General features: G+C 33.8%; 1 protein-coding gene across 1 annotated transcript in view; it reads left to right on the forward strand.

Annotated features, from left to right (window-relative positions):
- LOC111148720 (gephyrin) overlaps positions 1 to 18,457 on the forward strand; it is a 200,666-nt gene that overhangs the window by 104,673 nt on the left and 77,536 nt on the right. The window contains exon 6 of the mRNA XM_022505522.1: positions 9,930 to 10,022. Coding sequence (XP_022361230.1) covers positions 9,930 to 10,022 — 93 coding nt within the window. The remainder of the gene's footprint in view (positions 1 to 9,929; positions 10,023 to 18,457) is intronic.

Consider the following 18,457-nt stretch of genomic DNA (forward strand, 5'->3'; position numbering starts at 1 on the left):
AAAATTTACCTAAGCAACAGTTTTCACTGTGTTTCTGCTTATCTCTGGTTGCGCTTTACAAAATTAAAGCAGAAAATTCAGATAGTCGTTCAAATATTTCGAGTGAAAGCATGTTTTTTCATTATCCAAATTACTACCAGTTTCTACCTCCAGTCCAGTAAGGTCTTCACCTAGGATATCTCCTGGGGATTGGTCTCTGCTGGCATTTGCTGTAGGTTTTTCTATCAGTGTGGCCATTTGAATTCATTCATAATTCCCTTCAGATAGTCTCCTCTATTTAGTCCATAAACTTAAGTACACTTCTAAAATGTGTACATCTTATGCTTCTGATTACATCATTCCTTTCATATTTCTCCCTGCATTCCTCAAATATAAACATCCCTATCTGTATATTTGTGATGTGTTTTTATGTGCATGTACATGTGTGCGTTTGTGTGTGTAATCACAATGTCTAGAGAATTATGCCATTTTTCATATCCAAAGATTATGATTATTTTACCAGCCTATTCTCTGTATATGGGCTCTAGATGCTTCCCTCTTGCCCAATATTGTGGATATACCACATGTAGGCTATTATCACAATACTTACAAAGCCTCTTTGTGTGGGAGAGTTATTTTTATAATTACATAATTGAGTAAAATTAACTCACATAGGAATCAGACTTATAACATCGACCTAATTATTCCTATGTTGCAAGCAGGTAGACTAATCTTCCTATTTCATACTTTCTTCTATGCATACCATCGTATATTTCCATATATATATCCTCTTTTCTTAAATAAAGCATATTATATCTCACTTTAAGCAATTTTGATAGAAAATAACTCATATTTATTTGTCTATTTTTGAAAGATTTATTTGAGAGAGTGAGAGTGAGACAGATCACAGAGGGAGAGGGGGAAGACACTTGCTGCTGAGCAGAGAGCCTGATGTGGGGCTTGACGCTCAACCTACTGAGCCACCCAGGCACCCCCAAAATACCTCATATTTAACAAAAAAACCTTAGAAAGAATTTTAATATGATTTTAAAATTAGTTTACGCAGCTTTTATTGAATATATCGGAGGATAAAACAAGATACAGTCTTTAAATATGATTCTTAGTTTTCCATTCTTTTTGGATACCTCATTATCTTTTCACATTTTAAATATACATGCTTTATTTGCATAATTTATTTAGCAATCTTTTTTTTTCAGTATCTATTTTGAAGTGCCATAGTCTATATTGATACCATTAAGTTAGGATTCAGAATATAGGTAATGGGAAAATGCTTCAGTTAAAATGGAACAAAAAGAGAAAAATTTTAAAAAGGAAGCCTCAAAATACTTGATTCCTATAGTGATCAAAATCTTAAGGTTTTTAGAAGTCAGGTTTTTAGAAGGTTTTTAGAAGTGACAACTCATTTCTGTCTATTCTTAATTAATGTTATATTAGTAGAATTATGAAAATTCATGTAAATATACAAGATTTTCCAAAGTATGGGGAAGAAACTTAGAACAAATGAAAACAAAACTCAAGTGGCAGTAAAAGATTTGCCATTACCAGCAAGAGAATTGTCAGGAATAAAACATGATAATAGCTTCTTTTTTTTTTTTTTTTAAGTTTGAATTGATTAACTTCTGCATTAGAGTATCCAGTGTGCCATAGTTATCTTTTTTTTTTAAAGGTTTTATTTGTTTATTTGACAGAGAGTGAGACAGAGAGAGAACACAAGCAGGGAGAGTAGGAGAGGGAGAAGCAGGCTTCCTGCCTAGCAGGGAGCCCAATGCGGGGCTTGATCCCAGAACTCTGGGATCATGACCCGAGCTGAAGCCACCCAGGCGCCCCAGTAGCTACCTTTTTGACTGTTTTGTCAAGTAAAGACTTTTCTCCTGCCAGGATATTAGCTTACCCCAAGCAGTATGGGCTATGCACCAGGGAAAACCAAATAGTCTTTCATTTAATTGTGAGACAAAAGGATAGGAAGAAAGTCAGATCAACATGCTTTTTGTAATATATCTGAATGTGTATAAGAATAGAATAGATTTGTAATAATTTTTAAAACTTGAATTCAGTTTTTCTGAAAACATAACATATTTAAATGGTTAAAAATCTTATATTTCTGTTTCTAGAAATTCCTTTTCTACAGAATCCTGACATTCTTGGTTAACTTGCTAAAAGAAAAAAAATCATCTATTAACATTTTGGTTATCATTTGGAAACAACATTGAGTGAGTCAGTGATACTATTGCAGCCTTGAAACTATAACGCCTTGCTAATTTCATTACTTTGATTTTAGCCATATGGAGATAAGCCACCAGTAATTTTTCAAGTCAGTGTCATAACTGGTACTTTGGTTATTTCTTCTTGCAAGAAATATGTAGGAGCTTTATTTTATTTTTTTATTTCTATTTTTTTAAGTTCAATTAGCCAACATATAGTACATCATTAGTTTTTGATATAGTGTTCAGTGATTCATTAGTTGTATATAACAAATTGAGGGCTACAGAAGGGAGGGGGTAGGGGAATGGAGGAAATGCATGATGGGCATTTAGGAAGAGCTTGATTTTATCATTTTTTTCTTTTTATAAAATACTTCTTGCATATTACCTCTTCCCTTTCTCATAATAACCATTGTAATATCCTAATGTAGAACCAATGTTGAAAAAGTTAGGAATTATTTTTTGGATACTAGGATATGTAGTTCAGAATTATGGAAATTCGATTTAAAAAAATTTTTTTTTCCTGTGGAGCTTTTGACAATTTATAGGACAGTGATTAAGAAATTACCAATAAAGAAAACTTTAAATTATTCAAACTATAGAAAGAACATTTTGTCTATGTGTTTTTTGTACCAAATCCTGGCCCCTTGGACTTAAATGTTACCTGCTTATCAATGACACCCTATTTATTTGACATGAGACAAGGTTTCCATCATTAAGTACTAAAAGAAGTGAGCACTTAATCTCAATTGAAATGTTTTCTATGACCTTAAAAACATTTTACATATTTTTTAAAACTACTTCCACTAAAGAAATTTTCATTTTAGTTAAGTTAAATGCTTTCTACAGTTACACAGTTATTATTTTTAAAGCTTGCTATATTATATATAGAAATGAATATATGTAACAGATGCAGGTTGTAGATAGTCAGTAAAAAAATAGACATGAAACCACAATGCAACTTAAGAATTAGTTTATTACCAATTGCATTGCATATTTTTATACTGCTAAATCATGACAATCGTTTCTGTTTTCATAAGACTTTATTCCAAATTCTATAACTTTGCATAAAGCTTATTTTTATTTTATGACATAGGAACCATTATGTAATGCTTGCCCTTACTCATCACACTGGCAGGTAACGAGCATCCCTAGATGGAAAAATACAAATACACCACATAATGCCACTTTGAACAAGCTATATATTTTAAAAGCATAGGGATTTTTATTGTACTGTTCCATAACCACGATTTCTGGAGTAACTAGAGAGTAATTAATGTACTTGTTTTCATCAAAGAGATACTCACTTCTCAATCATTCACTCTTTTTCAATTTATACATCTGAAACTTTCATAAGTGAAGACTGTAATGCATAAATGAGAACTATAATGTTGTCTAGTCTTTCAAATATACAATGAAGATGTGGAGAATAAATTGTATTAGGATAGGCTTGAGGGCATCCACCATGTTAAATATTTAGTGTCTTTACATAATCATGAAGTTTTCTGTAAATATGCTATACTACATTTTAAGGCTGTTTTGTTTTGTTTTGTTTTGTTTTGTTTTGTTTTGTTTTGTTTTGTTTTAGTGCAGGAACAACCCAAATCTGCGTATGTTTCATTCATCTTTCCTTAATCCTTGGCCCTAGCTAATATTGTTCCTACCAATAGTTATTTGACCTGCCTTCTCAACTGTTTCAGTGAATACAGTGGGTAGCTGTTAAGTCAAAATAGTCTTCAGTAGCCTCTCACATAGATTGGAAGGGATGATAGTTTTTAAATGTTACAATATCAATGCTGTCACAATAAACTTAAGTAAACTTTTGAGGAATTTATAATCAACAGCACACTGTCTAAAATCCATGTTTTATATGAGGAGGCCTTAAATAATATCTTTTCTTTTTAGCCTTCTGTTATCTACCACATTCTTCCTACACTCCTGATTCATAAAACTCATAGTATCTTGGTTACCCAAAATAAGGACAAGGAATCAATCTCTTGGATCACTGAACTCAATTTCCCCTTGACTTCTTCCAAAGCCTTCTTAGAACTAACAACACAAGGAAATTTACAACTGTGAAATCATTTTGATAAGTGACTTTTCCCTCTTATATCTAAAAGCCCCTTGAGTATCCTAATATCCTACTTTAGACACAAGAAAAATGTATTATCTGGGCCAGAATAAATGCCCAACCAAACAAATTAAATATTTTAATTTTACCATTTAGAGACTACATTTGGATTCAATGCTTACAAATCATATTCAACTTAATAAATTACTCTCTGTTCTGATTTCCTTCTGTTTATGTCCATTGTCAACCATTTGAATCTATAGACTCCTTATGAAGATATTTTTAGGCAATCATCCCAGTATAAAAAAAACTAACACTCCAAAGAGTAGAGAAGTTAATGACTGTCATCATGTGGAAGCTGACTTGTAGATGGATATCTTGCTGACATCATAAAAAGTCTATCACCTTTTAACAAAGCACTCTGCCACTGTCTTCTTGCAGCATAAGTGAGCATACTACACAAAACAGTATAAATTATCAACCAGTCTTTTCCATTTCTTTCCTCTTATTACCTCTTGAGATCACATAATTGTATATATGGACAAGGGTCCCCTACATTTAAGATTTTTGTTTCCCACAGAATCTAGAAATATGCATTTATTGTTATCATCTTCATCAAATTTAATACATCCTTTATTATATAGAACTTAGAGAATAATGTGTGTGGGAAAGGATATTATTCTTTCTTTCTGGGTGAAATGTTTTATATTTCTTTCCATGATATTTGAAGGTCAATAAAAACCAGATGATATATATGTGCTACAAATAACTTTTCTTGGTTCTTCTAAATATAGTTATATGTCAAAATGAGATAAATATTCTCATTTTTAATCTGTTGTCTTTGTTCTTTATTGAGATATAACTCATATGCTATACAATTCACCCATTTAAAGTGTATATTCAAGGGTTTTCAGTATATTCACAGATATGTACAACCATCACCACAGTCAGTTTTAGAACATTTACATCACTCAAAAGAAACCCTATCTTCACTAGCTGTCATCCTCTCTTATCTCCTCCAATCACCCCCATCCAGCCCTAAGTAGCTACCAATGTACTTTCTACTATAGATTTACCTATTCTGAACATTCCATATAATGGGATCATATATGTGGTCTTTGGTGACTGGGTTCTTCTACTTAACATAATATTTTCAAGATCCATTCATGTTGTAGCATGTATCAGTACCTCATTCCTTTTTTATTGCAGTAAAAACCACATTAACATAAAATTTACTGTCTTAACTATTATTAATTGTGTAATTCTGTGACATTAAATACATTCACACTGCCATGAAACATATCTCCATAACTTTTTCATACTGGATACGTGAAACTCTACACCTATTAAACAACTCCCCTTTTCCCCGTCATCCCAGCCCCTGGTGACCACCATTCTGCTTACTGTTGCTAAGAATTTGACTACTTTAGATAACTCATATAAGTGGAATTATGCAGTATTTGTCTTTTTGTGGCTGGTTCATTTTCCTTAGCATAATGTCTTCGAGGTCCGTGCATGTTGTATCATGTGACAGTATATAAATACATACAGCACATTTTTTTTATCCATTGATCTGTTGATGAACATCTGGGCTGCTTCCACCTCTTGACTATTATGAATAGTGTTACTATGAACATGGGTGTGAAAATATCTCTTTGAGATCTGCTTTCAATTCTTTTTGGATACAAACCCAGAAGCAGAATTGATGGAACATATGGTATTTCTATTTTTAATTTTTTGAGGGAACTTCTTAGGATTTTCCATGGTGGTTGCACTATCTTACAATCCTACCAAGAGTGTACAAGGGTTCCAATTTCTCCACATTCTCCTCAATACTTGTGATTTTCTGGGGTTTTTTTTTATAGTAACCTATTAGTAACCATCCTAATAGGTATGAAGTGATATCTCGTAGTTTTGATTTGCATTTCCCTAATGATTAATGATGCTGAGTATCTTCTCATATGTTGTTGACTATTTGTATATCATTTTTGGAGAAACATCTGTTCAGATTTTTTGCCCAATTTTAATTGAATTATTTGATCTTTTTGTTATTGAGCTATAGGAGCTCTTTGTATATTCAGGACATTAACTGTTTATCAGATACATGATTTGCAACTATATTCTCCCATTCCATAGATTGCCTTTTCACTCTGTTGATTGTGTTGTCTAATGCACAGGTTTTTTTTTTTTCTATATTATCTTTTTTTAGGTCTTTTATTTAATTCCAGTATAGTTAACATACAACTTATAGTGTTGTATTTTTTCAAGGGTACAACATAGTGATTCATTCAGTGCTCATCATGATAAGTGTACTCTTTAATCCCTATCACCTATTTCCCCCATCCCTCCACCCGCCTCCCTCTAGTAACCTTCAGTTTGTCCTCTATCATTAAGAGTCTATTTCTTGGTATGTATCTCCCTTTGTTTTGTTTCTTAAATTCCACATGTGAGTGAAATCATATGATACTTATCTTTTTCTGACTGACTTACTTTGCTTAGCATTATACTCTCTAGCTCCATCCATGTTGTTGAAAATGGGAAGATTTCATTCTTTTCAAGGCTGAATGATATTCCATTGTGTATATATATCTATATATACATATATATACACCATATTTTCTTTATCCATTCATCTGTCAGTAGACACAGGCTGCTTGCATAATTTGGCTATTGTAAATAATGCCATGTATCATTACATATTCCTTTCAATTAGTGATTTTGTATTCTGAGGGTAAATACCCAGTAGTGATGCATAAAAGTTTTTGAGTATGATGTGGTCCTATTTGTCTATGTTTGCTTTAGTTGCCTGTGCCTTTGGTGTCATACTCAGGAAATCATTACCAAAACCAAAAAACAGACTCTTGACTATAGACAACAAACTAGATGGCTACCAGAAGGAGGTGGTTGGGGGGAATGGGTGAAATAGGTGAAGGGAGATTAGGAAGTACACTTGTTGCAATAAGCGTTGTTGATGTATGGAAGTATTGAATCACTATATTGTACCCCTGAAACTAGTATTACACTATATGTTAAGTAACTGGAATTGAAATAAAAACTTAAAAAAAAAAAGCTGAGGCCCACTTACATCATTGGGAGAAGTATTTCATCATAAAATCAGAAATTACTCAAAAAAATAAAGAGGGGCGCCTGGGTGGCTCAGTGGGTTAAAGCCTCTGCCTTCGGCTCAGGTCATGATCCCGGGGTCCTGGGATCGAGCCCTACATCTGACTCTATGCTCTGTGGGGAGCCTGCTTCCTCCTCTCTCTCTGCCTGCCTCTCTGCCTACTCGTGATCTCTGTCTGTCCAATAAATAAATAAAATCTTTAAAAAAAAAGAAAGAAAGAAAGAAAGAAAATATTTCATCTATTAATCACTGTTACAAAAAAAATCATTGCCACATCCAACGTCATAAAGTTTTCCTGTGTCATTTCTTCTAAGAATGTTATAGTTTTAGATTTTATATTTAGTTCTTTAATCCATTTTGGGTTAATTTTTATTAACTCAGAAGGTGTAAGGTAAGTGTCCCACTTCATTCTTTTGCATGTGAATATCAAGTTTTCCCAATAGCAACACCATTTGTTGAAAAGACTGTCCTATTCCCATTGAAGATCATTTGACCCTTATTGAAGATCATTTGACCATATTATACACAAAAGTTTATTTCTGAATCCTCTATTCTATTCCATTTATATTAGTTAGGGTTCTCCAAAGAAAAGAATATATATATATATGTGTATATATATATATATATATATATATATATATATATAAAATATGAATATATATATAATATAAATATATATATGTATATGATTATATAAAAATGATGAGATTTATTGTGAGGAATCGGCTTCCATGATTATTCTGAAGACCCAGGAAAACCAGTTATTTTGTACCTGGAAGTTTATACTTCTTAATTTCCTTGTGCTATCTTTGATTATTAACTATTACTATTAATGAGCTATTCAAAATCCCAGTAAAGCCGTTCTCTTAGGATCTGAGCTAGGGTAGAGTTTACATTTTCATGAACCACACCAGGCCAGATTGGTTCCAGGCAAGGAGCCACCTAGGGAGGTTTACTGTGATCCTGGGCAAATGCCATGGGGCTCACCATCAGGGACTACCTTAGAGCTTCAGGTTCATTGGCAGTTAATATTATATAAGTGAATCCAAACTAGACTCTGGTTTCACCACTTCCTTGGTCTTACTAAATATCAGTCTTAGCTCCAGGATAGCTCCAGAATAGCTATAACCTTCTAGGAATATCTGAAGCTAGAATCTGCTAAGAAGTTCTCCCTTCCAGTTCAGCTATCACCTCCCTAAAAGGAAAGAGTATCACTGTCACTGTGGATCAGAGTACAAAATTAAAAATCTCTCTACACTTACTTCTAGGTCCTGGATCTGGAAATCAGAGGCCTTAAGAGGCAAGAAGGACAAAGCCAAAAACAAAAACAAACAAAAAAAGACACTCATCTAGCTCTGGAAACAATGGAGTTTTCTAATTATATGAACATCTCCTGTAAATCAAGTCCTGTATTACTTAATGTCTTTGGAGACAAACTCGATTTTTTTTTCCTTCCCCTCTTCTTCCTTCTCCATCTCCTATTTATTATTATTTTGCCCCTTTGAAATAAATAATAATATAATAAAGACACATTCTGACTGAAAGATTTAAGGGATTGGTCATGACTCTTGAAACTCTTATTCTTGTTGGCACTAGTTCAAACTCCTAAGCTCTAGTTGAAAACAATTATTATCCAGAGTAGTTTGAATAGTCATTTCACAAGACAGATTACTGGCCCTCTGCTTATTTGTAATCACTAATTTTTTTAGGCTAATAAAGCCAAAATCAAAGACTAAAATTCCTTTACTTTTCTTAAGAAAACAAACCTTTTTAAATATAAAATGATATTTTATCATTATAAAAACTTGGAAATTTTCAGAAAAGTATAAATAAAAAGCATACATAATTCTAACACACTAAAATAACAAATGCTTTATATTTTCATGAATGCCCTTCTCATCTTTTTCTATTGACATGTACACATCTGTCTTAACATAGTAAAAATTATACACTACATGTGCAGTTATGTATGTTTTTTAAATATGTGTCATAAAAATTTTCCTGGTCAATGAATATTCTTCATAAGTATTAATTTAACCTGCAGAATATCTTGTCATAAAGATAGATCATTATCTACTTAAATTTCTGTATTATTGATCTTTTTATCTCTTTACTTTTCCCACTAATGTAAACAACTAAAATAAACATGTGCATAAAGTTTTATCTGTTTTCTTAGGATAGCTTTCTAGAAATGAAATTACTGGATCAACAAATATGAAGATGTTCAAGAATTGGCTTTTTAAAGAAAGTCATATTTGGGTTGTTAAAGAATTAAGGACACAACAAATTAAACACATCTTTGATGACTGTGTACTCATATTCAAATAATCTCTGTGAACATAACTGTTAATTGACTGAATCTAATCTTTCATTTCAGACATAAGGATACATTTCTTCCTTCTGTCTCCAACTCCTTGGGATAGAAATCAGAATATTAGCCTTGTCAGACAGGCATTTACCCACCTTGTTCATGACTGCCTGTTTAACCCATTGCTCTCAGAATCAATGTTTTTCTTATTTTCTCTTTTTTCAGATGGAATGGGGCGAGTGCTTGCTCAAGATGTATATGCAAAAGACAACCTACCCCCTTTTCCAGCATCAGTAAAAGATGGCTATGCTGTTCGAGGTAAATATCTTGGGATTTTTTTGAGGATCATCACACTCATACTGTGTGTGTGTGTGTTTTTTTTCCTTCAGATTTTTGGCTCAGCCTAGGCACCCAATGAGTTATACATTTTTTTCCTGCTTGGTTTTCAAGATAATTTTATTCACAGATAACAATCTGTACTAAAACTTTTCAGTGAAAGTACTGTCGTTACTTGAAAAATGTTTGTTGACAAATAAATATGTAGAAATGGATAGAAACACTGTATGATAATTTATTCTTTCAACCTCTACACATACCAGGTAGCAGACAGTCTTGGTCTGGAAGTTTTCCATGTTTTCTAGTTGAAAACATCTATGTGGTCCAAGACAGAAGAGCAGATTCCCAACACAGGGATCATTTAGGGTGGGCTTTTCTTCTGTTTTAAACTCAACATTAATAAAGGCTACATAAAAAGCAAGCACAAGGAAAACCTCTAATTCCCTGGAAGAGCTGAATTTCAAAGCTCTGAAACCTCAAACGGTACCAGCAGCTCATACCTTTGTGGAGTTCCCTGAGATTGCATAAAGGTTAAAAGCAGATACTAAATAGCAATTACCTGCTTAAAGTCTAATTTAAGAACCCAAAATGAAAATGCAATGGAATTATATAGAAACTATTATTGATTATTAACTTGGGCCTGATATCATTGAATATCTAAATATCTAAAATCATTTCCCAGCTTATCAGAGCTGTTAAGGCCAGTTCCTTTTTAATGGTTCTTTAGGGAGTCTCTTACTTATTTGTTGTTTTTATTCTACATAGCCATTAAAATAATTTCATTTTTATAATTAAATATATTCATTAGTCTCCTCCATATTCCATCACTATTTCTTAGCAGTATCTTTTTGTGTTGGAGGCTATAAGCAAAGAGTTATGGTTATGTTATGGTTATGATTATGGGTTTTGAAAACAAAGTAAGAGTGATCTGGGTCCCAGTACCAGTTTGATCTTTATAACTATGAGCATTAAGTATACATTACTTAAACTTTTTGAGCTTCAGTTGTCTCATTTGTAAAATGATGATAATTATAACGATACTTACCCCAACAATTTGTTATGAGGATTGACTGAGAACGTAGAAAGCCTTAGTAAAGTATCTGGCACCAAAAACAAGCACTCAATAATTGTTTTATAAAATGTTTGATAATGGTAACTATTACTATCACTATCATTATTATAAACACATTTCCTTAGACCATCTCTGAAAAAGAGGTTAACATTTATCTGAATTGCTACTCTCCTGTTCTATGTAAATAAAATGTTGGAGAGATTAATTCCTACTAGTGTATTCTTCCTCAGGGATACTATCTTGGATGCACCTCATTCAGCTTTATTTCAGTAAATTCGAGTATTTCTGAAAACATGAGTAACAAATTCCTGGTGGGTCTTATGATTTTTTTCTTCCAAATTTATTCTACCTATGGTGCTTATTTTAATGAATATTGTCCAGAAAGAAAATTATTTCAGTCTCCTGATAGCCTCATTGGCTCCTCTTGTTTCTTGTTCTTCAACTAAAATGTGAGTTCTGTTTTGAACTTATAATTGGTAGCCATATAGAATTACTATAAAATGAAAAAGATTCTTAATTCCAGAATAGAATAGACAACTTTAGCAAGTGAACTACCAAAGGGAAAAGAAAGTCTATTTTTTACATTCTTGGTAATATAAAGAAGGAGAAAGTGAGAAAATAAATTGAGGCAGAATTATTCTCAAACAGAATGTTGTCCTGTGATTTTTACATGAGATAGCAGCATCTCAGTAAAAAGAAACTATTGTCATAGCTTTTCCAGTTGCCAAAAAAGAGTGACTAGCCTAGAGCCTTAAAAGAGCCTTTCTGCTACCATGGAATCTACCAAAGAAATTTTATATAAAATTATCATCTGGTCTCTTATTTATTCTTTTGTTTTAAAACAGTGGTGTTTTCAGCTATTTCACACATACACACACACACCAATTAAAAACATCTAACATGTCACAATATAAAACGTTCAGCAGATTATCATGTAACTTATTCACAGTATTTCTTTTCTGTGAAGTGTTGCTACCTCCAAGATACAGAATATGTAACAGAGACATAATACATAACAGATAACCATTGTGGATATGGTTAAATCTCAAAAATGGGAATATTTGCTGTGTCTGTATATACATACCAACATTATAATTAAGGCAGCAAAAGCTATTGGTGAACAAACGCATGGTCCCAGTCTTTTCTGTGTTAGAACACCCTCAGGCAGTGTTTGGTAAAGAATATCCTTGAGGCTATTGTTGTGGCTCTCTACCACTACTTCGTGTACCTTCTTCTCTCCACCCCTGTCTTCCTTTACTCCCATTCCTTTCTCCCCACTCCCTTTATTCTCCCTTTTTTCTTCTCCTCTGCCTTTGCCGTAGGCCTTCCAGTAATAACCAGTGGCATCTGTGAGCATTGCTAACCCTGTAGGTGTAAAGAGGTTCCTAACTTGCTCTGGATCACTAAGCATTAGCCAGTATCCTTCAGAAACATGTGGCATAAAACCCCAAACCAGTTGGAGGATCACTTGCTTTAAGGTATGTGGGTTGAAGAAAAATTAAGACAGTAAAAAATGACTGAGCAAATAAGAAATAGGAATGGCTTTTTAAAAAGAAAGAAAGAAAAAATAGAGTTTAAAGAAGGCAGAAATCAAGTGATGACAATATAATAGGAAGACCTGTAACCTAATAAACCTAAAACTGCATTCAGGATGGAGGAGTTTTTTTTGTTTTGTTTTGTTTTGTTTTGTTTTGTTTGTTTTGTTTTGTTTTTTAAGAGATAAGGAGACATTTATTTTGGGTGCTGACAGCTGGGGAAAGTGACAGGCTCAAGTCTTAACAATCGACCTCTCCCAAGGATGGAATGAATTTGAAAGATAGAAAATGAAAGCAGTATGTTACCCCTTAATTAAGATCAATACAATATTTTTATTAATATTTTTGAAGAGTTATATCTCTTTGCACTGATTAAGCTAACCATCTTGATGCATTTCCACCTTCCCCTACAAATGTGGATGCCTATTATCTCACAATTTCTTCGTAGATGTTAATAAGGGCAAAAGTACCTCACATCCCAAATTCAGCTTTCTTGAAACTTTTCAATTCAAAAGGCTTATGCCTACAAAACTGTTTTACAGGGATGATTTAGAAAGAGGGAAAAGTCTGAACAAGCCACTAATTATTTTGAGAACCATGTGTAACAATTCTGGAAGGATAGAAGACAAATCCTTGCCACTGAGTTAAAGTAAATTTTAATTTTTTTCTTTTCTACATTCTGATTGAAATAGGTACTTATGAAAAATACAGAAAATCAAAAAGAACATTTAAAATTTACCCATTATATCACTCCCTAACCACTATTAACATTTTGTTGTACTTCCTTCCAGTGGGTTAAACTGCATACTAAAATTCAGTATCACCTCTGATTTAGAGCTTTTGTTCTTTCACAAAACCCATGTCCTAGGGTTTCTATTTCTTCCACACAAATCCCTGGCCACAGCTGGTTTTCCATTTGATAACCTATTGCCTTCCACTATAGTTCACTGTGGATTAAGAAGAGGACCTTATGATGTGGGAATATTACTCAAGTGAGCAGAGAGATACACGAATTAATTAATTTTGGTCAATTCCAAAAAAACTTAAAATACTGTGTTTAAGGAAATATTATCTCTTTCCCCAATATTACCAATAAATGGGCATTTTTTTCCTGGAAGATGATGGTAAAGAATATAAAATGCTTTCTCACTCACGTGTCCTACTCTTAACTTCCTGCTTTCCATAAGAAAAAGTCACAGATTTAAAATTCCAAACTCACCTGTTTTAATTTCTCAATATAATTGCAGCAACTATAAATCTTGCTGTGCTAGTCTTATCACCTGCCCTTGCCCCAGCCAACACTTTCTATAATCTTAATTTCAGTATACACACAAATACTATTACCCTGTCAGCCTATTATCTAGTCTTAGTTTTGTTCTGTAATCAGTTTTTAATTCCTTTGCCTGATTCTTCTGTCACTGATATTTCCTAGGACCTCTGAAAGTTATGTTTTCTCTATAGCCTCAGTTTATTCAGTCTTACCATAGAAATGTTGAAACTCTTTATTATTGAAAATCATAATAGCTACAAGATGTTTCAAGAGGCTCAAAGGGAGTTCCCATATGGCTAGAAAATGAAAATGAAGGATAGTTCTATGGAAAAGGGCTCAGGGAAGATCATTTCTGTACACTGCCACAATAGTTATCTAATGGTATCCATTCAAAAATGATATAATCTTTAAATAAACAGGTAAAGAAGACTAAAGCATTTCCTGGACATTAAAAAAAAAAAGAAGAAGAAGGTAGAAGTGGGAACAACTTCAGGGTCTAGCATATTAAGCATTATGAACCAGCTATAGAATACACTTGCTGCATTATACAATTTGGTTTATATTGGTTTTATCACTCCCATCAATTTAAATTCTACAATTACAAAGAGGAAAAGAAAACTCATTAAGAGAAACTTCTAAATGTGGGGAGTGGGGGTTCTAAGCCTCTTCAGTAATCCCTGGAATCCGTCTGTGTTTTCTAATGACATACTGTGGCTTACTTAGTTTATTTCTTTCCAAGCTTTAGATTCATGTGCAGCATACCTCCACTTCTGCTCCTTCCCACCCAAGTTTGTAGAATTCATTTTGAAAATGGCAACTTTTATTTTACTTGTCTCTTTAATAGATATTTTAAAATAAATATCAGCTAGTTAGATACATCATTGTTTTTCTGTCTTTTTAAAAAATATGAGCCTTGGTGATAATGTAAAATCAGGATTTCTGTTGTAGTTCACTAATTTTTACTCATTTTTCTTTAAGTCTGAATTTGTCTATTTGAAAATAGACAATCTTAGCGTGTTCTGCTCCTTAGAGGGTAGTTCATTAACCAGCACCATCAACATCAGCTTGTTAGAAATGTAGAACCTCAAGCTCTCTCCCAGACCTACTGGATCAGATCTTTTAACAAGATCTCCAAGTGATTTATATGCACCTTAAGGGTTGAGAAATACTGTTATAAAGGAAATGATAAAAACAACTTCTCTTTTGCTACCAGGAGCCTTCTATAATGTGGTTTGACTGAGCCTTCTTTAGCTAGCAGTATAGAAACATGTTTCCCAGATAGAAATTTTCAAGGCAAGGTGAAGAACATAGTGTAAGTGAGCACATATTCTCTTTCCAGTCAGTGCATCTTCCCTGCTTCTTAGAATCACTTAAGGACTTCTTCAGATATTGGCCTTCTTTTTTTTTTTTTTAAGACTTTATTTATTTATTTGACAGACAGAGATCACAAGTAGGCAGAGAGGTAGGCAGAGAGAGAGGAAGGGAAGCAGGCTCCCCGCTGAGCAGAGAGTCCAATGCGGGGCTTGATCCCAGGACCCTGGGATCATGACCTGAGCCGAAGGCAGAGGCTTTAACCCACTGAGCCACCCAGGAGCCCCAGATATTGGCCTTCTTGACATTATAGCAGGCTTGCCCCCAAATGATCTACAGCCACTTATTATTCAGTGACATTTATTTGGAGCATTTGTGTGCAATATTGATATAAGGCATTTTGAGTCTAGATGTATTTGCATGTATGGGGGAACAGGAGACAGGAAGAAAGTTGAAGAACAGAGGGTTTCAAAAAAGAAATAAAGTGAGTGATCCCTATCTCTGAGGAGCTCATAATCTAGCTGAAGAAATAAAAGCATTCTCCTTTTTTAAATTATTCAAGAAAACTTAGAAAACACAATACTAATATGTATAAATCAGTTGACAAACTTCCCACCTAAGTATTATGGAAATGCTAAATTCATTTCATTATTCTTTTAACAAATATTTATTGAAAATCAATGATGAGCTAGGCACCATGCAGACAGAAAGCAACATAATCCAAGTTATATAAAATTAACCAGAGCAGTCTTTCTAAATATTCTAAAGAAGGTCAATGCTGACTCACATTTGAAAACTATATACATAGACCAGCAGGAAATGGGAGGTATTCAAAATACAGTATTCTGTGTTAAAAAATATTAAATTATTCATTTATGCATGCATCCTTCTAAATAGATTTGTAGACACCATACTCATTCATTTATTGAACATTTCTAATACTTCACATACTGAAATTTTATTGAGTACCTGTTGTGCAGCAAGTGCTATGGATTCTTCTGGGACAAATAAGCAAATAATTGCAAATAATTAGAAAACCATAATTAGAGTTACTTAGGAAATACACCAGGGAAGCAAAAGAGCAAGTAGCTAACTCTTGAGGAAAGGAGTCAGATAAGACTTCAAAGAAAAGGTGACACTTGAGCTGAGTCTTAAAAGCTAAGAAGTCCTTAATCAGAAGGCACAGATAAGAAAAGGACACTCCAAGCAATGGAAGTAGCATATATTATGGAGCTGAAATCTGAGTCATCTTGGTACTCTCAAAGAGCTACAGTTCTAGAAATTGAGAGTGGCCGGGACATAAGATATAAGGAGGATATGAACCAGAGGCCTTTGCACATAGGTGAAGACCTTTAGATGGAGCATTTCCATTTCATATTTCTCTTTCTTCCTCTCTCCCTCCCTCCCTCCCTCTCTCCTCTTTCTCTCTCACACACTCACACACCCCTTCTGCCTACTTACCTTTTATTCATCCTTCATATTCAAACCAGAAATCCTTTTATCAAGATGGCTTTCCCTTACCCTCCAGTATACTTCAGGCACTTTCACTGTATGCTCTCATAAAACTATATTTCCTTCCAAAAGAATGGTTTTCTTTATTTGCATGTATATATTCATTAATGTAATTATTCGATTAATATCTATCTCTTCCACCACATCAGTGGCTTTAACCCCACCCACAAGAGACACATTAAATACACTATACACACATATAACATATGTAACATATACAATATATAAATTGTGCATATGCACACATGTATAAACAAAAATAAGTTTCATGAAACAATATTCATCCTTGCCATGTGTGATAAAATATATTTCTATTCATTCTTATTTCAAAAACTGTTTACAAGTTTACTTTAAAACCCACCTCCATATTTGCTCCAGAGCTTGAAAAACATCACAGCAAGTTGGCACTACATTAGAACAGAAACCATGTCTGCTGGTTTTACTCCACTCTGTCTCGGCACCTAGAATGACACCTAGGACCTAGAACACTGTATAGAAATTTAGTGAATGAATGAGAGGAATAAAAAGCTTTAAAAGATACTATTTTTTTTAATTTTTTTATTTTATTTTATTTATTTATTTGAGAGAGAGAGAGACAGTGAGAGAGAGCATGAGCGAGGAGAAGGTCAGAGGGAGAAGCAGACTCCCCGTGGAGCTGGGAGCCTGATGCGGGACTCGATCCCGGGACTCCAGGATCATGACCTGAGCTGAAGGCAGTCGCTTAACCAACTGAGCCACCCAGGCGCCCTAAAAGATACTATTTTTAAAGTATTATCCCAATTTTTATCAGCAAGAAAACTGAAGTTTAGAGAAAGTCTTAATAATTTGCTGAGGCAAGGGAAACAAAAGCAAAAATGAATTATTGGGACTTCATCAGGATAAAAAGCTTTTGCAAGAAAAGGAAACACTCAACAAAACTAAAAAGCAACCTACGGAATGGGAGAAGATGGTTGCAAATGACATATCAGATAAAGGGCTAGTATCCGAGATCTATAAAGAACTTACCAAACTCAATACCCAAAAAAAACAAAAAAAAAATCCAACCAAGAAATGGGCAGAAGACATGAACAGACATTTCTCCAAAGAAAACATCCAAATGGCCAACAGACACATTAAAAAAATGCCCAACATCACTTGGCATCAGGGAAATACAAGTCAAAAGCACAATGAGATACCATTTTACACCAGTCAGAATCACTAAAATTAACAAGTCAGGAAACAACAGATGGTGGCGAAGATGTGGAGAAAGGAGGAACCCTCTTACACTGTTGATGGGAATGCAAGCTGGTACAAACACTCTGGAAAACAGTATGGAGGTTCTTCAAAGGTTAAAAATAGAGCTACCCCATGACCCGCCAATTGCACTACTAGGTATTTATGCAAAGGATAGAAAAATAGTGATTCAAAGGGGCACGTGAACCTAATGCTTATAGCAGCAATGTCCATAATAGTCAGAATATAGAAAGAGCCCAGATGTCCATCATCCATGAATGGACAAAGAAGGTGTAGAATATTACTCAGCTATCAAAACCAATGAAATCTTGCCATTTTCAAGAACATGGATGGAGCTAGAGAGTATAATGCTCAGCGAAATAAATCAGTCAGAAAAAGACAAATACCATATGATTTCACTCATATGTGGATTTTAAGAAAAAAGGGATGAACATAGGAGAAGGAAAGGAAAATAAAATATGATGAAAACAGAGAAGGAGGCAAA

Source organism: Enhydra lutris, unplaced genomic scaffold (assembly GCF_002288905.1).
Source record: "Enhydra lutris kenyoni isolate GAN:26980312 unplaced genomic scaffold, ASM228890v2 scaffoldscaffold20, whole genome shotgun sequence".
Taxonomy (NCBI): Eukaryota; Metazoa; Chordata; class Mammalia; order Carnivora; family Mustelidae; genus Enhydra; species Enhydra lutris.